Source organism: Grampus griseus (genome assembly GCF_964374135.1).
Source record: "Grampus griseus genome assembly, chromosome: 7".
Lineage (NCBI taxonomy): Eukaryota > Metazoa > Chordata > Mammalia > Artiodactyla > Delphinidae > Grampus > Grampus griseus.
Genome location: NC_139001.1, coordinates 9,216,917 through 9,240,324, shown reverse-complemented (window position 1 = coordinate 9,240,324; position 23,408 = coordinate 9,216,917). Strand labels below are relative to the sequence as shown.

Below are 23,408 nucleotides of genomic sequence, written 5' to 3'. Positions count from 1 at the left end.
CAAGGGCATTTTATTATCCTCACAACCTGATAGTCTCATATTTGGGATTAGTAACATGCTTGACAGACGATTTAACCACCAACTTTACATGTTAACCAGCAATTAGTTTTCTATTTTATTTACTGGGCAGGAGAAACTCAGAAAAAATTTTTTCTATAGGCCTCAGATCGTGCTCATAAACTAAGAGGCCAATGAAATGAATAAAAGTGCTTGAATCGTAGCCCTTGATTCAGTGGTTGTATGCATGAATATGACTTTCACTAAGGAGATTATTAATATTTATTTGTTAAGGTTTTGTCTCAAGGTTCAGTTTATAACTGGATAATATTGAATTAGGAGTAACGGCAAATGCTTTTCTTAGAGAAAGATTTAGAAATTGTATGCCCTAGCTGCAGAATTCTTTAATAAAAATATAAGCTGTGTTTCTTTAATTGTACCAAATATATTACCTTTGAAGTTAGAGCCTGCTTTTGTTTTACACTGGTAGATCAACAGCTCCCTGTAACAATTTCTGAAATCCAGCATAGTCTTCTGCTTAAAACCCATTTACAGGTTTTCCCCACTATCTGAAAGCAGAGTGTTCTGTGAAACCTTAACTGAAATGGCATAAAGCAAAGAAGCCATGACCTTAGGTCACATCTTGCTCATGGATGCACAAAATAAATCGAGATCAAGTACAGATGCTCACAGACACAGTTCAAAGCTATGGCGACTTGAGGCTGAATTGCAGAATGTGGTTCCCCGGAAGGAGCCTGACGGCGCCACTCTTGCTGCTCCGGCCGAGCTGCCTCTATAAAGGTTCACAGCAAAACAAACGCTGAACGTGGTTCCCCTTTTCTTTTTGTAAAAGCGAAAATCCTCCTTGGGTTTCTTCTGGTGAGTGAAAACAGGTACTAACGTAGGTCTTTCATAAAAGCAAAGCAGTGGAAAGCGCTTTCAAAAAGCGGGGGAGACCTGTATCTGTAAGATTTCCAGAAGCACTTAGATACCTTATTTTCATCTTAAAAAGAAGTAGTTGGGTTGAAAAGCTTTCATTCTTTGTTTTAAAAACTGTTTCTAAAACCCTAGTCTTAGTGGATGATGAGATGCTTTTTAGGAGGGCGTTTCTACCAATGATTTAATAGGCTGTCTTTGCAGGACACGGTCATCTCTAAGATGCATGTAGTCCTTAATGCCTCTCCCTGCACAGGAAGGCAGTGTTGCTTTCAAACGAAGCCATGACAATGGCATTTACAAACGACGGTGCCAGTTATGGGACGACGTACTTTCCCATGATGTGTCACAGGCTCCTCACAGCAACCATGTGAGGTAGGCATGAGTATGGCAAAGAAACCTTACACGGGACGCAACAGGACGTTACACCTTTGCACCATCTATGTATTTTTTTCTGGACTGTCCTATAATTTGAATACACGGTTGAATGAGTAAAAAGAGTATTCCTACCATGTAGAGTAAACCACATATATAAAAGGAAAAATCATATTTTTGTGTGATGTCGTAGATCCACCCTACAAAACAAAAGAGAATATATTCAGTGTAAGGAAGTTGAGAAAATAAAGTCAAGAACTCAAAGCAAGCATTTATTGCTACTATAAATCATTCTCTAAGGATTTATTATATGTCATTTAATGCCCCAACCGTTCATTTAGCCATTTTTAAGTCTGGGCTGTTGGAACCAGAGTTCTTGGTGCGTGGGGACGGCTGCATTTATCTTTGAAGTCACTGGGGTACTTTTAAAGGCACTGAAACAGTAGCTGGCCGACCTATAGGGAGAATCTTCTGGCCCACAGCCCTTGGGGTAACTCTCAGGCCGGCACAAAGCCAGCAGCAAAAAGTGAATCTAATGATTTTCTTTTTACACAAATATAAACACAAATCTTTTCTAAAACCTCAAAACTCTTCTGAAGAAGATTCTCGTGTATACACAAAGAGGCTGGGCAGAAGACATTTGAACTTTCATTCATTCTGAAGTATAAGGGTAAATATCTGTTCTAGAAACAATCAAGATTTCCAGGTTTTATAAAATTCACATTTACAGCTATAAACCTTTAATATATATATTTAAATTTATGAAAGTTTAAATTGCCAAAGACATAGCTTTAAATGCTAACTAAATTATCAGTTCTTTAAAAAAAAATACTTTACTATTATAGTCTAATACTTTCCTATAATGATCTTACCAGGGCCTGTGAGATACTACCGTATTTCATGGACTCTAAGGCACCGTGAATTACGTGAGGCATCATTATCTTACGTATCGATAAAAAAGAAATAGATCATCAATTAAAATATGACTTGATATTTTCTTAGAACTTTGTACAAGGTATTCTGATTTCAGAGATGTTAAAATGTGACAAAAGAGTCTCAGAAACTATGAAGCATGATGTTTCATTCACTTCAGTTATAAGGATCAGTCACATGTCATGGTCCCCACATAGCCAGCTATGCAAACTGAGAGGATTAAGCTATATGCAGAATTTTATTTACGGTAAAAATGTAAATATAAGCATTCACTTTTTCCATGTCAACAAGTGCATTAATTAGCAAAGGCATAAGAAAAATATAAATGATTTCATGATCAAACACAGCATTCCATGGTCACTTTAAGAAAATGATCTTTTAAAAAGTATCTAAGTGGCAAATGAACGCATAAATACAACTTAGAAGCTTCTCGACCAACAAACAGCTACACAAAAGCAACTGCTAAATGTGTAAAGTACTATCTCTGACTTGCTGCAGCTTATCTGTGTCTCTTGTTTATTGTATCTAGTGCTTAAGGCACCTGGATGAGTCAAGGCTGTCATAAAGAAAAACAAACAACAGCATCGAAAATGTATACTTTTAAAAAACCCCTCAAGAGCTATGAATCCTGGATATACTTTAAAAGTAAACCAAGTTTTTGAGTTTGTTATTTGATATATAAAAGAAGAGAATACCGGAGTCCTTAGATATGGCTTAGTAAATGTTCTATCATCTTTTCTTAATTTCCAGTTTGAGACTAGAAGGACAGATAAGATTAAACATATAATCCAGAAACAGTGATTCAGCTTCAGCATTGAATCAGAAAGACACAGTGACATATGAACAAAAACACACCCAACTTTTGCTCGGTGCCACCATTTGTCAGCTGTGGACCACTGTGAATTATGATGAAGTGAATAATTCACTCGCAGATAACGCTGAGTGGTGTGTCTCTATAAGCAGAGTACATGACAGCACTATCTTCAGCTACAATTTCTAAAAAATCAATACATATAAATGAGGTTCTCATACCCCACTCATCCCATATGAAAGCTGATCTTGTCAGTTTAACAGTTAAATCCTCCCTTTTCATATGATCAAGTGATTGAGAGTAGGAAATGATGTCTCTAAATAACCAACAGCTGAAACAAGTTGATTTCGCATCCCTGCCTAACAAGGACTCAGGACAAAATCCACATTGGAGAATTAATTTGTACTTAGTTCAGACTATTTATGTACTTTTTGGTTACAAGCGTTTGAGTACAAGCTCCAGGGCTCTGTGATATGGCCCCTGTCCGCCTCTCTTGCTGCCCAGAGCTTAACCACAAGCACAAGCCATTCTGAATATTCTGGAGTTTCAAACATATTTGTCTTGACACCTTGTCTGTACAGGTACTATTCCCCCTTCTGGGGGGACAGTAATAAACCCAGCACCCTTAGAACACCCTACCATCGCCTTCCCCCCACTCCATCCTCCCTCTTGTCTCCGCAGACTACAGAAAATGTGTGCTAAGTGTTACACACAGCCTTATGTTGTTACAGCCTTATGTTGAATTAATTATATTTTAAGATCTTGCATCTTTCCCCTAAAAGCATAAACTTTTGTAAAAGCATCTTCACACACCCCATTCTTTTAAAGTAACTCACAAGTCAAGTTCTCAAAAAGTGCACTCAACTTTACCAAACAAGTTTGGTACAAATTGGAGTAGTCCTAAATTTTATGTTAAATTAATCCCATAGGTTTTTCCAATCTACCTTTATCTGAAACGAGTCCAGATCCTGCCATCTCCACTAGTCTGAACTCAACCCAGTCCCAAGTCAGATGCAAAGCAGGTCAGGAGACAGTACTTTACCATGTGCTTTGGCCCAACACATGGGGACGATAACTCTTTAGAAACAAGATGTTTCAGACAAGATGCCTGCCTCATTCATCCTTCACCATCTCTCCCTGTAGGTGTGAACTCATCAGTCCCTTGGTTTGGAGCTTGGATCCTTGGCAGTCCTGATCCAACCTTCCACTGAAATCAACAGCTTCAAAGTAAAATCTGGTTCCCTATTAAACTGCATTTCCTTTTCATTTGAATCTGTCAAATGAGGAGTGACGGCTATTTTTCTTACTTATTAAATAAGTGTTCCCAGCTCTTGATGAAAAAACATTACAAATTATTGTTAGGGTGTTATACTTTATGCAAATATTGGAGATACGTGTAGGTTCTTGGTCAGTCAAATCTGGTGGCTGAGTTTTGCTATACTTTACCCTGGAAACATCTAGAAAGGTACTATTATTATATCTTTAAAAGTGATGAACTGAATGCCCAGTAACATTATAAATGAATTACATCATGAAGTTCAGGTTGCTGAGTGACATGGTTGAAAGGTCTGTTCAATATCTTTGATTGCACGTTCTTCTCCTAAATGGAAATGTGTGATTGTCTAACATGCTACTAAATTGTACCAGACTTTTTAGTGCCAGTAGGAACCGCTTTGAAAAATGGAAAACACATTCATTTCTAAACCCATTAAAAATGAAAAAGCTAATGTGAACAGTAATTTTCCTTCTAGCACATCAAGGTAAGTAATAATTTCTAGTCAACCTGGAATTTCTAGCAAGAATTTAATGTGGTTATTTAGTCACTCATATTGCCAGGCACTGCGGCACTATCATGCATAAAGGCTGGCCTTGCATCTCTTGCAATATTGGCTCCTTGGCCTGGAAAGTCAATGAATTAAACACAATACGGTTAGCTAATCATGTTGTTCAGCACTCCTCAGTGCATGAATTCAGTGGAAGGAGAAGAAACAAACAAAAAGAAGGAGAGGTCCCTTTAGGTTGCTGGCCTGGAGATGTACATCAGAACATTGATTTTAGAGTCCCCATGGCAGCATTTGACACATATTCATGTCAGGTTTGTAATACAATGGTTTCTACCATCTATGGTGTATCAAATTCAGCTACAGACTCCACTTCTAGGGAGGAACGTTGAAGCAAGCAGAGATCAGACCTGGTGACTGAGGGTTGGGTATAACTCCACGTCTTCTAGTTATAATTCCTTTCTCTTCTGCTCAAGAAAGTGCACTAGAATCCAAGTGTGTCAAAAGGAAATGACCATAGGGATGGGATAAGGAAACCATGCTGGCAAACCTTGGTGCTTTAATTAACATTGATCATGAATTACTTCGGCTGCACCTCACGGCCGTGTTGTGATACTGCTATTGCAATCTGATGGATAGTATAAAATAATTGCAGACTGACCATTAGAAGCAGAAAGTACCCCTTGGATCCTGCAAAGAAACATCAACGGCAGATTCTATTTCCACATACAATATATCTGAAGGACTTCCAACAAGAGGGTGGATGAGCCACTGATAATGTCCCCATCCCCTTAATGGATATTAAACTCCTTTGGAAGTTACCATTGGTTGACTGATCCAACCCCCCAATCCCAGTTCTTTTCTCCTTTCCTTCCTCTAGTACAGAGGCTGGAAAGTAAAATTCTCCAATTCTCAGTTCCCCTTGAAGTTTGGACTAGCTGCGCGACACAGTTCTGGTCAATCAGATATAAGTGGAAGTCTTCTGGGACTGAGTCTTTTGTTCCTTCCTCTTTCTTGTTATAAATGAGGATGTAGTGGCTGGAGCTACTGCAGGCATTGTGTGACCATGAGGCCACTAGCATGAGGAAAAGGCCAAGAGGATCTTGAGACACTGCCCCAATATCATCTAGTCTCTGAATTCTAGATTTCTGGTTATGTGACACAAATCTCTGTTTAAGCTACCATTGTCAGGGTGTTCTCTTATAACCAAATGCATCCCTAACTGATAGAGAATTCTATACTATGAGATCACTGAGCAGTACTGACTCTTCCACTGCCAATATAATAGTCTGCTGCACTGCTGTAGAGATTCACTGGCACCTAGAAATGCTGGCCTGCATCTCTGTATAGGAGCAGCTTGATCCAGGAGGGGCCCCATATGTAGCCTCTGGGTTCCTAAAGCAATTCTTGGGCCTTAAACCTTTTGTCAGCCAGTTGCCAGTGTTGTCAGCTGAATAGGTAAAAATCTATGATTTCTTGAGCTTCAGTCCTGAGGGGGACTTAAAAATGGTTGTGTTGGCATAAGCCCTCTGCCAGCGTAGTTCTAGGACAGGTGACTGTAGGCTCTGTAGACAGACTGGGAAGCAAGGGGTGGGGAGGGCTTTATCCTGCACCCATGAGGTTCCCCCATCCACTGGGAAGAAGTATTTCTGCAGAGGATATGAGGATAAAGGGCCTGGAGCAGCCAGATAGGCAGAGGATGGGGCACCTGAATAGGTGAGATTCTACCAGGTTAGCTTGAAACCCTGCACAGAACTTCTGGCAGCTCTGACAACTGTCACCAGTCCTGCCTGGCCTGGCTGCCCTAAGAGCCACCTCCACAGAGCACCTGTGTTTTGACATTTGGCCCCAGCCCCTGCCATACTTTGTAGGCTCCTGCCTCCAATCCCTGGACAGTGGGTAGACTTTGTCACCTTCGCCCAGTACCTGGCCTCTTGGGGACTGGGTCTACCTACCGCAAAGCTTAAAACCTGCCCAGAATGACAGGCTCAGAGAGGTACCTGGCCCAGACACAGGACTCCTTGGTGGTGCCTACGGCTTCTGGTATGCCTGATGCAAGAAGCAAAATCTCCATTGAACTGAGGTGAATACAGGTGAGAGATCTCACCCTAGACGTGGCCAACTGGTGGCCTCTGGGCCAGAGGTAGGCAGAATGTCCCAATTCTCCCCAGATGCCCACTTCCTAATCCCTGGGAACTGTAAATGTTCCCTTATGTGGCAAAAGGGACTTTGCAGATGTGATTAAGTTAAGGACCTTGAGATGGGGGTTATCCCGGATTATCCGGTGGACCCAATGTCACCAGCATCTTAAAAGTGAAAGGAGAAGGTAGGAGAGTCAGAATTAGAGAGATGAGAAGATGCTATGATATTGGCTTAGAGGATGCAGGAAGGGGCCGGGAGCCCAAAAGCAGGAAGCCTCCAGAAACTGCACAAGACGAGGAAATGGATTCGCCCTGAGAGCCTCCAGAAGGAATGCAGTCCCACCAACACCTTGATTGTGGCCCATTGTGACCCATTTAAGCCTTCTGACCTCTAGAAGTGTAAGATAATACATCTGTATTGTTTTAGGCTACTAGGTTTGTAGCAATTCATTACAGCACCAGTAGGAAACGACTACAGGGCTACATCCACGGAAGTGCTCTGCTGGACCTACACACAGTGTTTTGAGCATTTGGAGATGTTACCTAAGAGTGCAGAGTCCTAGCTTCTCTTGGACAGTGCGGGGAGGGGGCTAACCATAGAAGAGCTAGTAATGATTTTCTGTATTTCTTGGTGATGGAAATCAGCTGGAGCAGGGTAGAGGCTGTCTCTTTCGGACGGGGCAGGGGCTCTGCACTATTCCACCGTGCGCTTTACCAGCCTAGCCATTGATCTCACAGGTTAGGGATCAAAGTCATCTACATTCTATATGAAAGAATGACCTTTAACTTGCTAAAATTTATAACAGAAATTGGGGGCAGGAATGGGAAAAGAAAAAGGACCATGTACACAAATGGAAACTTCCTTCTTATTCATCCTGGACTTTTAACACAAATGAGAACACGACTTTCTACATGCACTCTAAGCTCTTAAAGCCTTGAATGGTTTACCTGCAAAAGGTGGTCCCAGCAACGCAGAGATGCCGTTAGCACAGATGATGATGCCGTACGCGTTGGCTAAGTGCTCAATCCCCACCAAGTCTTCAGTCACCACCGGCATCAGGGAGAAATAACCGCTGGAAAACCCTATCAGTGCACAGATGACTGCCAGGCCAGCGTACGTGTGCATCAAGGGCAGAATAAAAATGCTGAGGACTAGGGTGAAGTTGGTCATCAGGAAGACATTCCAAACGCTGATGCAAGGCAAGTCGGCCACAACGCCGAGGATCACTTTTCCGAAGATATGAACTATTGCTATGATCGAAGTCAGAGGGAAAACATCGTTTTGCTCTGATAAATTATACAAATTGACTATTTCTGGGAGGTGAATGAAAGGGATGACAAAGCTGCTGTATGCAAACAGAGCCCAGAAAATAAAGGCAACAAACATCCGATTAGTAAAGAGCGAGGCTGTCCCAAAATAGCCCAAGTACCAATCCCGGAAGCCCTTCCTGACCCTCATGGTCAGCCGGCTCACGGTCTTCAGAACACGAAAGGCGCACATGTCCTTTCTGTGTGCAGCCTTCTCGTGGCACGCCTGGGCTGGCATGTCCCCGAGGGAGTCCTCAGTGCCGGGGCCGCCCCCCTTCTCTTCCGCTCCACCCAGCTGTCCACTGGACCGAACAGATTCGGTGGAGTGAGCCGGGAGGACGTGTGGCTCTTTCCCTTCTGGGTCGTCTCCATCCGTCCCAGGAGAGAGGGGCCTCATGAGCGCCCCGCAAACACACAGGTTCAGGGACACCGCGCCTTGGATGAACATGGCATTCCGCCATCCGTACTCTGCGCACAGGTACTTGAGCAAAACCGTCATGAGGAATGTGCCAAACCCGGTCCCGGTGGTGCTGAGGCCCTGGGCGAGCGCGCGCCTCTTCTGGAAGTACCTGCCCACCATGACCACGGCCGGCAAGTAGGCCATCCCGCTGCCAAAGCCTGCGCACCCGAGAGGGAAGAAAAGGCACACGGCACAGCGTAAATGGCCAATGCAGCCTTTAAAGAGCATCTGCATTTCATTATGTTAGTTTCTATAACTTTTCTTTCAAACAAAGAAATAATCATGATTGTAAAAAAGGAGCTCGAGGGGTAAGTACCAATATTCACCCAAAGAAGCCCACTTCTAGTCCATCATTTCCCCCAACAGGCTTTTCAGCATAGGTCACTCCAATAATAATAATAATAATAAACTATTATATTAAATAAATAAATAACAAATATATATAAAAGAATTAAATAAATAAAATAAGTCTGCATTCTCACATCAGAATATAAGCTCCATCAGGGCAGGACTGTGTCTGTATTATCACCCCTGGTATGCCGGGCACTGCTCAGAACGTGCAGTGTGTGCTTAGTGATTTGTTGAAAGAATGAATGGATTCTGAGGGCTCTGCTGCTAATTGCACTTAATACACAGGAAAGTACTCATGTACAAGGGGATAAAGAGTGACTCCAGGCAATTTACAGAAGCCTCAGGAATGGGCCAATGTGTTCCCGAATGGATTAGAAGAATAAAAGGAATTAAAATGTACCTATAAGGATACGTAGCTACTAGATGTCAAAATCACCTAATACGTATTTGCATCTCTGGTTTTTAATTGTATCTTTCTTAGAAAATAGGAACGGTTTGTGATTTACGGGCACAAAATTAAAATGCTGGTGGGGAAGATTGTGTCTATTGGGGGCAGGGTGTACTGGGAGGGTTTTGTGCTTTCTGCCCAATTTTGCTGAACCTAAAACTGCTCTATAAATGAAGCCTATTTAAATTTAAAAATAAAATAAATATGAAATAAAATAAAATGCTAGCCAAGAGGTTGAGGGTTGTGTTCTTAACTTCTAGGTACACACAGAGGGAAACCGTAAGCCCCGCTTCAGGTGGTCATGGGGCCACACACGGTTCTAATGCTCACAACCTCCTGACAGCTTGATAGGAGAAAAGAGACTTGGACCAATAGCACTCCCCAAAGCCGAGAAGCTTCCCTAGTTTCGCATCATTTAATAGTTTCAGAATTACTTGAATCTGGAAGGAGAGCAGAGCGGTCATACATGCAAACATAATGACAATTACCACTAACTGAGTGGTGAGGATGTGCCAGTTGCTTTTCAGGCTTTATCTGATTTACTTTTCACAATAATCCAAAAGCTACCTGTGGTTATACCCAGGTTATAAAAGGGGGCATTGAACCTCACGGAGATTCAGACGTTTTCACCAGACCCTGCATCAGGTAACTGGAGAATCCGGGTTGGAATTCAGACCCAACTGCAGAAGTCTGGTCCCTTTCCACTGCCTGCATGGCCTCTCATCCTAAACTGCTCATCTGCCCGGCTGCCAGCACATTGCTGCAGAAGGATTTTGCTTCAGTTTCTAAAATAAGCTCCAAGAGGCAACCTGCCTCCTTTATTTACCTTAGAGCAATGATAATCTACAGCAACTGTCAGGGGCCAGTGATCCTCAACCAACTGCTCCTCGGATGGACACCCTTGTTTTAAGAACAATTAAGCCAGCTTCTAAGTAATTCCCAGCGAAAGCAGGGGCGGGTCCCAAGCCACCTGCCAAGCCTCAGCGAGGGCAGCAACGTAGCAATCATTTGCGTGACGGGGTAGAGGAGGATGAAGAAAACGGCTACCCTTAATTTTGAACCAAACTCTGAATTAACTTCTATGAGTTTGAAGTCCGCAAAAGGCAGAAATCTCTAATTTCCCAATATTTAAAAGGGACATAGGAAAACATTCAATAGTCCATAAACTGGTCCTACATCCTGACCAGTTGGTTGACTTCCAGTTATCTGCATGCTGTTTGAGAAAATTAATCGAATTCTTAAGATTTCTTTGGCTAATATGAATTGTGAGGAGCTTATCTCTTTATAAAATCTGGTTGTTCCCTTTGCTAGAATGTTCCTGCCCTCGGAGAGCCCTAGGGCTTGGGCCCCATCCCCTGCTTGCAGTTCATCTTCTCAGTAACGCTCACATGACCATCCTACTTTATTATTTTTTATTTTTATTAAAAAAAAAACTTGGGGGGGTATAATTGATTTACAATGTTGTGTTAGTTTCAGGTATACAGCTGACCATCCTACTTTTTTTTTTTTTTTTTCCCGGTATGCGGGCCTCTCACTGTTGTGGCCTCTCCCGTTGTGGAGCACAGGCTCCGGATGCGCAGGCTCAGCGGCCATGGCTCACGGGCCCAGCCGCTCCGCGGCATGTGGGATCTTCCCGGACCGGGGCACGAACCCGTGTCCCCTGCATCGGCAGGCGGACTCTCAACCACTGCGCCACCAGGGAAGCCCATGACCATCCTACTTTAAAATGCAAGCCTCTCTTGACCCCCACTTCCATTCCCAATCTCTCTTACCCTACTTTTCTTTTTTCCTATAGTAAGTACTTGACAGTATAATTTACTTTGTATTGTGTGTGTTGTTTATGATCTGACCCCTACTCCCCTACAACTACCACTATAAGCTCCATGAGGGCAGGGATCTTCTTCTGTTGTGTTTTCTGATACATCTCTTCCAAGCACCTAGGACTGTGCCTGGCACATAACAAAGGAATGGAATGAATAAAAGAAAGTTCTCTGGGAAAGTGAAGTGATCATAGTTTGACATAATAGCCACCTTTTTCATACCGGTTAAATTGATACTTCCACGGTTAAGGTACAAAATACTCAGCTGAAAAATTAGTGTATCAGTGGTTATTTTGAAAAAATAATTATTTGTTAAAGAACCAAGAAATTCTTTGATATTAAATATTGTGGCACAGTATTATTGTCCTTATGATTGTACTGGGGAGATGTGTAGTAGAAAGAACCTAGCTGGCCTTGGGTTTAAATCCTGGCTCCACTCCCCATAAGTAACCATGTGACCTTGACCAAGTCAGTTAAACATGCAGCTCATTGGTGTTGTGTTCCTGATGTATACGTAAGTGCAATACACCTATGTGATAGCACACTGTCAATTAATGTTACCCTCTTACCACTTATAACGGGCTATTGGTTAATGAAACAGTTTGAATCAGATTCAGAGTAAGCTTTTAAAAACCAGGTGGTTTAATGAACTCCCACATACCCATCACCCAGCTTCAACTGTTATCAACTCCTGGCAATTCTTGCCTCAATCCCGCCTCTACCCCAACACACACACACACACACACACACACACACACACTCCTTCCTCCATATTATTTTGAAACAAATCCCAAATATATCATTTCATGTGCAAATATTTTAGTATAAATCTCTAAATAGAAGAATTCTTTAAACTGCATAATCGTATCAGTATCTTATCTGAAAAAAATGGATAATTCTTTGATATCAAAAAATATCCAAAGGTGTTCAAATTTCCAATTCTCTCATAAATGACCATATTTTTTAAAAGTTTGTTTAAATCAGGATCCAAGTAAGGCCCACACATTGCTATTTGTTGATACATATTTTAAGTCTTAATTTCTCTTTTTTTTTTTCTCTCACAATTTACTTGTTGAGGAAACTGGATCATTTGTCTGTTAAATTTGTCCATTCTGCATTTTGCTGATGGTACAAAAGTTTACTTTTTAAAATTTGATTTGTCACTGACAATAACCAGCAACCTAAATTTAATGTGGTTACGGATCTCTAAACAGCAGCGGAATGAAATAACTAATAGGAACTGAATTGAGGGGCAAAGCATAAGAGTAGGACCAATTATAACTTCGTTTTAATAATAAACACTCCCATGTGTGAGAAAAAAAATCCGTTCCTAATGCTACAAGCATCTACTACCCTCTCCATGTCCTTAACAGCATCTCCCCTTCCTAATGTGACTTTGTGATTCGTAATCAGCACAATTATTCTATGAGCATATAGAACAGGCCTTGGGGATATTGAGGCTCAAGCCCAGTGGTCAAGCAGGGTCCTGGGACAATTCTTCACCACACTCAGGTTTAGAGGCCGGGCTTGTACCCAGATAAGCCAGGCAGAAGGCGGCCCAGAGGGAGAGAGAAGATCCTGTGGTTCTGAGTAAAAAGCATGCACAGCAGGGAAAAGCTGTCTCCGGAAGCCAAGTTTAAGAGAATGGATCTCTTAAATGGCAAAGCTGAAGAAATTTGTCCAGATTCTCCTGGCTAAGTAAGATCGCTCAAACAGATGTTAGTTTTCTGCTTAATAGGAGGACATCCATGCAATTTTAATTGCCTAGATGGTAAAAAACAAATACAAACAAATCTGCCTCAAATGCTTTTTGTAATGAAGAAAGATGTCAACAAAGTCTCTTTCACACATACATTATTGTACAGTGATATACATATATATATCAATCAGTTGCTTTTTAAAAATTTTTGTTTTTTATTTAAAAATCTCTTTATTTTTTTGTTGTTTCAATCACTTGCTTTTTGCAGATCTTTGCTTCTAACTTTCTTTCTTTTATACTAAATAGGGGTCAATCAGCTTCACCATGCCTCACTAACAACAGCCCAACGGTATATAAGCTAACTGATTTAGCTGGATTTTCCACTTAAACATAATTATATATATATATTTGTGGAGGAGGTGAATACACTTATTTTCAGAGACTTTCTTTGGGTGTTTCCTGTATTAAAAAGAGGGAGCAATAAAGTGTCTCAAGAAACACTTTCCTTTCACTGGGCTCCTGATTTTTTTTCCGAATTCCTTGTATCCCTAAATATTTGTTGATTAAATAAGTGAATGAATAAACAAATGAATGAATATGGAGATCATATTATTTGAGAACCAATAAGCAACTAACTGCAAGAAATAAAATTCCATTTAAACAAAGAGTCTAACCATAGACATCTCTAGATGATGGGAATAAATTTCAAGTCCCAGTTATGGGGACCAAGTCATAATCCATGTAACCAAACACCACGGATCAAGTTCCTAGGGGCTCCCACATGTCTGCCCAGAGACCCCAGTGTGGCTCCTTAGTCCCAGGGGAAGGAGTTTATTTCCTCACCTATAATATAAAAATCCCCGTGCCAGCTCTATTCATTGGACTGTTATGGGGCAAAGTTTCTAAAATGCCTCAGGGAGAACATCTTGAGTTGTTCTTTAAGAGCTGTTATCAAGTCCTTCAGATCAATGGTTTCCAAACTCAGCTTCACAGGATACAGAAGTGCTTTAGGTGTATATGTGGATAGATGCACATTACAGAGAACCAACTTGTCAACTTATATGGACTGTGAGTTTTTATGTTCACTGTCTCCTGCTACCATAAAAGCATATACTTAAGCTTATAATATAATAAACATGTTATATACAATAACAATTATATATTAGCTAACGTTTGCTCAAGACTTTATTATGTGCCAAGCATTGTGCTAAGTGCTTCATACAGATGACCTCATGTAATCATTTCAACCACCCTGTAAACCAAGCACTCAATCATCCCATTTTGCAGATAAGGAGACTGAGGCATAAGTAAGTTAAGTAACTTTCCCAAAGTCACACAGATAGCAAGCGGAAGAAAAAAAGCAAGAACTGCAAACTCTAACTTTGAACTCTTATGCAAACACTGCCATCAGTGTGCCACTTATTAGGATTATAGCTCTGTACTCAAAAAAGTCAGGCTGGCTCTGGTTCACTGAAATACAATTGTATGAGTAACAAACTACTTACCTGTGTGCATTCTGCTACCTGTTGATAAAGGAAATTATGGCCGGGAATACATTTTGCAGAACAGATATGCAAACTGTGCTGCCTGGCAGCCAATTTTTATATATCTCCTGGGGACTGACACTTTGCTCTGGATTTGATTCTTAGAGTCTCTACATCTATGTGGGTTTTGCTGCTATTCCATTAATTTGAACAGGGGTGAAGGAGAAAATGATTTTTCTCTGATTCACGCTGGATTCTGCAGTTATTAAATGAGAGAATGTTATTAATATGTCCGTTTTGTTACAAGAGAAGGGACTAGCACTTAGAACCAGGTATAGAAAATTTAATTAAAATCTATTAGGAAGGCCAAGTACAGCCGTTAGGCCGTTTCCTCACGCTTAAGGCATATTTTCTTTTCTTTTTTTTTTTTTTTGCGGTACGCGGGCCTCTCACTGTTGTGGCCTCTCCCGTTACGGAGCACAGGCTCCGGACACACGGGCTCAGCGGCCATGGCTCACAGGCCCAGTCGCTCTGCAGCATGTGGGGTCTTCCCGGACCGGGGCACGAACCCGCGTCCCCTGTATTGGCAGGCGGATTCCCACCACTGCGCCACCAGGGAAGCCCCTTTAAGGCATATTTAATATCTTATATTAAAAAGTATTTCCTGGAGGATAGGATATGGTTGGGTTGGGGTGGAGGAGACAAAGGGACAAACTATTTAATGGGTCTCTTTTCTCTACAGTGAAATTCATTGCCAAAATGCCCAATAGAAACATATAAAGTCAAGTTTAAGGGAATTCCCTGGTGGTCCAGTGGTTAGGGGTCCACGCTTCCGCTGCAGTGGGCACAGGTTCGATCCTTGGTCGGGGAACTAAGGTCCCGCGTGGTGTGGCCAAAAATATAAATAAATAAAGGCAAGTTTAAGAAAGTCACTACGCTTACCGGCTGCCACTCCGAAGGTAATGAAGAGATAATGCACGTTTGCAGCGTAGGCACTCAACACCCAGCCCAGCGAGTTCAGCAGCCCTCCGATGATGGCGGTCTGGCGGCACCCACAGGTGTTAATGAACAAGCCAATGAAAGGTCCTGTCACAGAACATTGAAAAAAGAATGACTAAAATGACTAATGGCATTTTATTTCCCTACTTTCTTAGGGAGTCCTCATATGAAGACAAAGAATACAATATTACTAGAGCTCTCAAGTAAAACAAACCAAAACCACACCCCTGCTTTATGTGCAGAAAGCTTTTGGCGTGCAAAGATAGGTTTCAGTAACTTCACTGGAGAGCACAAGGTTCTAGATTTTCAAGGCAGACAGACCTGAAATAAACAGACCAGTTGATTTCATTCTCTTGTCTACAGCAGAGGTCCTAAATTAGTGGTCTAGGTGCTCCATCCAGCCTGTAGGTGCATTTTGTTTATCCAGAACAAAGTTTAAAAACGTTTTGAATCAGTTGCCAACATTTAAAAATTAAGATTATTCACAAAAATCCAGTGGCCACACAGAATACCTTCCCACACAGTCTGGAGCAGCTGGACCCGTGCAGCAGCTGGTCCTGTTTTGCTGTGGCACGCCCTCTCTAGTTTGCTGCAGTCTCCACCCTTCCCTGCAGCCTCGTATTTGACATCCTGCCCTCATTTACGTTACTTGCTTGGCCTCTGTATACATTTTAGTTTTTTACTGTAGATCTAAAGGGAGTACAGAAAGGGGGGCTCTCAGGACCTCCATGCTTCAAGAAAGGAACCTATAGCCTGCTTTCATGAGGATATCCAGATGCAAACCAAGCCGGAAAGAACTCCATTGCTTCATACATACTTCAGCCTCTGCTGACTCTCAGTCCCTGACTGGACCCATCAGGCTATGCATTTATGACACTGTGTGGACATTCAGGTCTACCCCTGGTTGTACAATATTTGCCAATACTCACAGCAATGCAGTATATGATACTTTCTCATTGCTTACTTTATATGACGCTCTAGTTTTCGTCAACCTCTTTGTTTCCTTCCTGATTTTGTGGCAGCTTCTGATGTCATTGAAGCTTAATGCTTGCCTTCGGGTCAGTGATTCCTTATCCAAATAGCAATCCGTATTTTAGTAACACAGTTCAAGGCTGTACTCAGCATTGCATTTTAAACATCATCTTATTTTTTGATCATTATTACTTTATATAGTTATCAAATCCTATGTTCAGGTGGGACTATTTCCGGTTAAAAACTTGTTGAAGTCTAAGGAGCTTCCTCTTGTAGTCCAAACTGAAATAAAACTGTCCTTTACAATTCTAACAATATTCATGTACATAGTTGGGTACAGTCTGCTAATAAATTTTTTTTTTTTTGTCTAGTGATTTTGAGAGGATCCAATCCTGAAAACTAAGAAGATAAAGACTTGCTAATTTAATTAACCCTGCTGTATTACAGAAAATAATTCAGTAGATAAACCTCTTAGAATAGACTTAATACAGTAAACATCTTATACAAATATACTGTATTATGTATATTATAAAATAAGCACATGATATAAACAATATATAAGCTAAGCACATGGATATAAACATCTGAGGAAATTACTGGGGGGAACTGAAATTCAGAAACCATAAGTTGAAGAGTGTCTTTTATTTCTCTATAAATATTTTTATTTTCCTAAACCCACGGTCACTTCACCACTTCAAATCTCAGATGAGTGGGTTAAAAAAAGAGAAAAATGCATAATTCATTGGTTTGCTGTTAATAGGTCTTTTAAGATATGAAGGGTCAATGCATGACAGTTCAGTGGAATGATATTTCCCACATTACAGAAAGGACCCAGAAGCAAGTTTTTCTGTGATGCTGCATGATTATGAAACACTGCATTAAGAAGCATTTGGGGGAACAAAGGGGGAAAATTCCCAAATAAGTACAGATATTCGTATCTGGAGGAATTCTATATATCAAAAAGAAAGTACTGCTTGCTTTACTGAAAAGAACATTAAGATGATGACGGTGTCTGGCTTTTAGTTTATTGATTCTGGCACCCTGTGTGCTGCAGCTACAGTCACTTATGATGTGCAGATGGGCAAAGTCAGCCCCAGAAGTGCTGTGAGTCCTCCATGGCTACATAATATAGATTTATCAAAAAAAAAACGAAGTCAGACCCAAAGTTTCGGATCCTTAGTTTCATTTTCTAAGCATTGTTTACTGATGGTCAGTTGGCATCTCCATGATGGAATTGCCATTCAACAAAATGAAAAGAACTCCACACCCAGTCTAAGGAGAGGGGAAGATAAGATTGAGATGCAGTCCTTTGGCTAAGATTCCCACTTTTTTAGAGGAATTCATTGTTTTGGAATGAGATTATACACCTTGTCAGACTTTCTCCTCTTCAGAAGGAATCTGAATCTTGGCCCATTTCCCACATAATAAAGTCTCGCATTGCTGCAGGAACACGCTGAGGAAGTCATGACTTCTTGCCCATCCCAGCATCTCATAGGTTGGAAAAAAGCTCAGGTGAGGAGAGAAACAATCTGAGGTGAGCCTTGGCATACAATCACGGATGAAAGTAGCTAGTTCATTGGATACATGGTCTCTTGGTGTAACCCTTCCCTGCAATAAATCAATGGCTCTCTGCCTTGGCTGACTGTTGGAGTCACTTAGGAGCTTTAAAAAAATCATTAAAGAAAAGCCCTGATGTTAGGGTCCCATCCCGAGAGATTCTGATTTAATGCTCCAGGTGCAGCCCGAGAGGCATGGTTTTTAAAAGCTCCCAGGTGGGTCTAACGTGTAGCCAAGATAGACAACCACTGCTCTAAATCTACTTAGCAGGTAAATGACCTTTTGCAGCCTATAGCTACCCCTAACTACATGGCTTCCACCAAGAATTATTCCAAGAGCTATCACAAAGGCTGCTGTAGATACCGCCAAGGTGACCTTCTGCAGGAACTGGCAAAATCCATGCTAGCAAAGAATGAAACAAGAATGAATTGAATTCCCCATGTGCAAGTCACTGCCCAACAGAGTGCTTTTAACTCTGTAACATAATTCATGGAATTTTTAAATTTGAAAGAGGTAACTCAATGACCTTACAATGATTAGAAAATGAAAACAATTTATATTTATTCACTTCAAACATATTTTCAGTTCTCATTTAACGTCATGGCAGGTAGTGTGGTATAGCGGACACCATTTCAGAGTCCAGTGGACCAGGTTTGAAGCCTGTCCCACACTTACTGGCTACAAGTTAACTTCAGTAAGTTACTTAATGATTCTGAGCGTTGCATGTTCTCCTCTGTGAGATCAAGATGATGGTCTGGCCTCCAGGGCTGCTGTAGGATCAAATGAGATCATGTACATTACACGCACTTGGCATGTAGTAAGTGCTAAATAAAGGAGAGCTCCTTTTTGCTTTTCCAACCAAACAACATATCTGCCGCCACCTGTACCAGCAGCTTAGATAATGAATAGCAATTTAGGGTCATGATAAACAGAATAAAAGACGTTTCATTTACATAACTATGAGCCTTGCTGTGCTATAATTTCTGAGCTGCAAGACAAAAGATGTCTATCTGGCAGACACCTTTCCTGAAGAAAGGTTAGTCTACAATCTAAAGTTCCACTGTCTGGAAATCAAGGACTCTCAAACAGAATTCAAAACCCACAGTTACCTCCTAATTAAAGATGACAATCACATTTCATCCCCACTATGAGTTAGGTGTTCTTATTTGGGGGATCATCCTCAGAACCACATCCAATTATTTCAGCACTGATTTCCATTGCTTATTCCTGTAGAACTTGTGAAACACAAAGTAATACCGAAGACAACCTTCTTAGACGGTTTGGAAAATATTGGGACAAATACCCTGGTCTTTGGCTGAATCTTCTTTTTTGCTGTATGCACACACTTTCTAGATTGAATCTGTGAGTATCTTGTTCTACCCTCTAAACATTTATTTTTAAAAAGGTAAGAAAACTGGATTTTTAGTATTTGGGCTGGCCAAAAAGTTCATTAGGGTTTTTACGGCCAAACCCAAACGAACTTTTTGGTCAACATATATTTTAGAAGCACAGTTTTCCTTTACTGACTTATTGAGAAGGTAGAATTATATCCAACACAAAACTAGCAAATTCCCTGCACTGAGGTTAACCTACCTGCACTTCTCATATGATAAACAGTCCTGGTTTGAACAAGGCCAAGGCAGGGTTGAGGAGTCAGTTCATTACAGTTATAGGCAAAAGTGATGTATCAACAATTCTCTCTCACACACATAATGATGCCCTTATTTAATTTAAAAACTAGGTCAGTAATAATTCCTTGTGATAAACACATACCCCCTGTACACATCTTGAGAAATAACATTCTGTCCTTGTTTTCTATCATTAGCACTACCACTGTTATTAATGTCGCTGGTATTATCCAAAATAACATTGGCTGAGTACCAGCCAAGATCAACAAATCTCTGAATTGAATTCAAGCAATTAATTACCAATGTGGAAATCACTGACAAGGCACAGACTCTTGTCAAACACACATCTGCCTGTCATCCGCATACTCCCACAATACTAGGAAGAGATTTGAGGCCTATTATGTTTCTAGTATAAAATATATCATGAACCCTTTAAATTAAAAAAAAAAATTATACGTAAAAATATGGCTTTTACTTTCAAGTAAAGGAATTGAACAGCTTTATGGTATAGTGGTAATTACCTCGTACGACTGTTGAGAGAATTAAAGTTAAATGAGATGATGTAAGGGAAAACACCTGGTATATAATAGGTGCTTATTAAATAGCAGTTGACAGTAAAAGCTGTTTAGTTCTCAAACTGAAACACATTAGCCATAGCAACGTATCATATTTATAATAATTTCCTTGTTTAGTATCTCCAACTAGATAAGAATTGCTTTCATAGATTGCTAGGTGGTTAAACTACAAAATACAAGAATATGTTATTATTCCCTCCTGTTAGCTATATCAGTAACCTTTCTAAAAACAGTTTAATAGATTTTTCAATAACATAGGATCAATACTTCAAATTTAAAACATTAGAGCTCTGAAATAAGATTATTTACTTTTACTGTGTTTTCTCTAAAATTTTTATCTTTTAAAAATATTCATGTGTTAAACAGATTTGTAATGATAGGTAATGAATTATAACAGTTAAGAAAACAGAGTTAGGAGCAAAAATTCTAATGCTCAATTTTTAAAATACTCCAAATGTTTACCATCCTCGAATAGGAATATCCCACAAAAGGACAAATCTCGTGTGATCCCACTTACATGAGGTATTTAGCACAGTCAAATTCATAGAGACAGAGAATAGAATGGTAGTGGCCAGGGATAGGGGGCTGGGAGGAGAGGTGGCAATGAGGAGTCATTGTTTAATGTGTGCAGTTTTATTTTGGGAAGATGGGAAAAGTTCTGGAGATGATGGTGGTGATGAATGTGCGCAATGGCATTGAACTGTACACACCTGGTTAAAATGGTAAACTTTACGTTATGTACATTTGACCACAATAAAAACAACAGCAACATCTACTAAAATGTAATAGCTAACGTTTCAACAATATAAAACATTACTTACAGTGAGGAACTGTCATTTTTATAATTATTCAGTTTTACAACGGGCCACATGTGAACATACCCACAATCAAGGTGACGCCCATGCTGAGGGAGCTGACCCATGCCGTCAGGCCACGGCTCTGATGGAATTCTTCAAGCCACTCCACGTTGAGGACTCCCAGGGCCATCTGGGAGCCCATGATGAGGATGTGCACAAAGAAAGAGGAAAGGACCATCATCCAAGCCCATCCGCCATCAATGTCTGGGTGGGGTTTAAGTGTCTTCTTATCCTTGGGGTCATCTTCAAAATCATACCCAATGTCTTCATGACTTGTATACATTTTCCAAGATGTTCTGAAATACATATGACAGATAATTTCATTGAACAACAAAACAAAAAAACCTCCATCTTTCTGGAAAGCTCTACCTACCATCAGAAGCGAAGTGGCCCCACCATCATATCAGACCTTTAGATTAATCTTGTCCTCATGCAGATTTGGGAATACTCCTCACTTTTTCATGGGACCAAATGCTTTTATGAAAATTGTTTCATCTTTACAGTCATCCTATATGTAAGTATTATTATGGCTATTTTAAAGAAATGGAAATAGACTCAGGGAAGTGAAGTACCTTTCCCAAGTTCTCATGGCCAGGAGGTAGTATATATAATAGCTAGACAGGAAGCCAGGAATTGAACCCAGCTCTTCCTGACTCCAAAGCCCATGCCTTGTGTCCCTTATTGAGATGGAAACTGACAAGATGTTAGAGAAGGAAGATGCCTGGCCTTAGACAGGGTAGCTTGGCCTTGGGGGCGGGTGAGTGGGCGCCTGGCAGAGGCTATGGTTCTCAGTTTTGTGGGTCCAAGTGTTCAATTTATTCAATAGAGCTACAGTGGGTCAGCCTCAGGGGGACTGACTCATACGAACCCAACTCAGGAGAGATTGGTAAAGGAGAAGGCCAATTTATGATCTTACAATGGGAGATAGAGTCTTCTAAAAATGGTGATATTTATGTCTGATATACAAGACATACTTTCACCCCCTCCATCCACCCCCATTCCCAGCATTTACCTGGGAAGCTAGAAAATTGCTTAGAAAATTGGAAATCAGATTACAGAAATTTGGGTACCACAACAGCATACAGGTTACCAGGGAGCCAGGGGCTAGATCTTGAAGAGCCTTATGTGCCAGATAAGGGTTTTGGAGTTTAACCTGTACATAATGAATAGCTGGTGGCTGCATTTGCACAAGGAAGAGATAAGATTGGACCTGTGCTTTGCGTAGATCTATCTCTCAAGTTGTTCAAACAAGAGGAGGGGGTTGGATGGAGCTAGAGGTGAGACGATGCCAGGTCAGGGGAAGTCTCTGGTTTTGTTTTATTTTTTAGGATGAGAATGGAGTGTATGCATAAAAACTGAGGATAAGGAGAGAGAGAATGACTAATCCCAGAGGTGGTGGGACAGGGTTGGTCTTGATCAGGAAGACTGACCCATCCTCTGAGACTAGAGGAAGCAGGGGGTAGATGGAGAAAAGATGGTAAGTAGTGGGATTTTTGATGATGGCCATTCTGATCAGTGTGAGGTGAGATACTTCATTGTAGTTTTGATTCTCATTTCTCTAATTATCAGCGACGTTGAACATCTTTTCATGTGCCTTTTGGCAATCTGAATGCACATATCTGTTTTGAGAGTAAGTTCCTAAGAGTTCAGAACTGCTGGTCCACACCTTGGCTCAGTTTGGGTCTGCAGTGCCTGCGGTGTCACACATCACTGCCTTTAGCAGGACATTCAAGATGGACCGTGACAGCACAGTGATGGTGGAGACGAAGACCAGGATGCCAGCTACTTGACTTTTGTCACTCTATGTGCCCACCTGCAGACTTTAGTTTTGTTTAAAATTTAAAAGAGCAAAACAGAGTGCCAAAACTGCAAGGTGAAAAACTTTGGTTTGGAAAGTGAAATTTGTAGTCGATACATGAATTTGAATAATGACTTTAAAATGGAAATCTATTCTTTGTTTCAAGTAATTTTAAAACAGAGGAGCAAATCAGAAAATAATGATTATTACTGACCATGACATGTGATTATTACTGAAAATCATTTGAGGAAAGTGGTGTAAAAAACGGTCCCAAATACACTCGGAACACCTCCAACCATGCTGCTTTTCTCCGCAGTGTTGTGATGTGGACAAAATGACAGAGGAGCAAATTGTGGCCCAAGTGCCCAGCTCTCAGCCTCTTTTAGGGAAGCACACTGTGCCATCTGCACAGACTCTTTCTGTACACCCCTGAGCTAAGAATTTTTTTTTACCTTTTCAAAGGTTATGTGACCTGCAG

General features: G+C 40.9%; 1 protein-coding gene across 1 annotated transcript; it reads right to left on the bottom strand.

Annotated features, from left to right (window-relative positions):
- Positions 1-1,356: 1,356 nt before the first annotated feature.
- Positions 1,357-21,415, bottom strand: SLC16A14 (solute carrier family 16 member 14; the record flags this gene model as incomplete). The annotated part of the gene is made up of 4 exons (XM_082657995.1): positions 1,357-1,508; positions 7,923-8,900; positions 15,487-15,630; positions 21,157-21,415. The coding sequence occupies 4 exons, from the start codon at positions 21,413-21,415 to the stop codon at positions 1,357-1,359; spliced, it is 1,533 nt and encodes a 510-aa protein (XP_082514121.1).
- Positions 21,416-23,408: the final 1,993 nt, after the last annotated feature.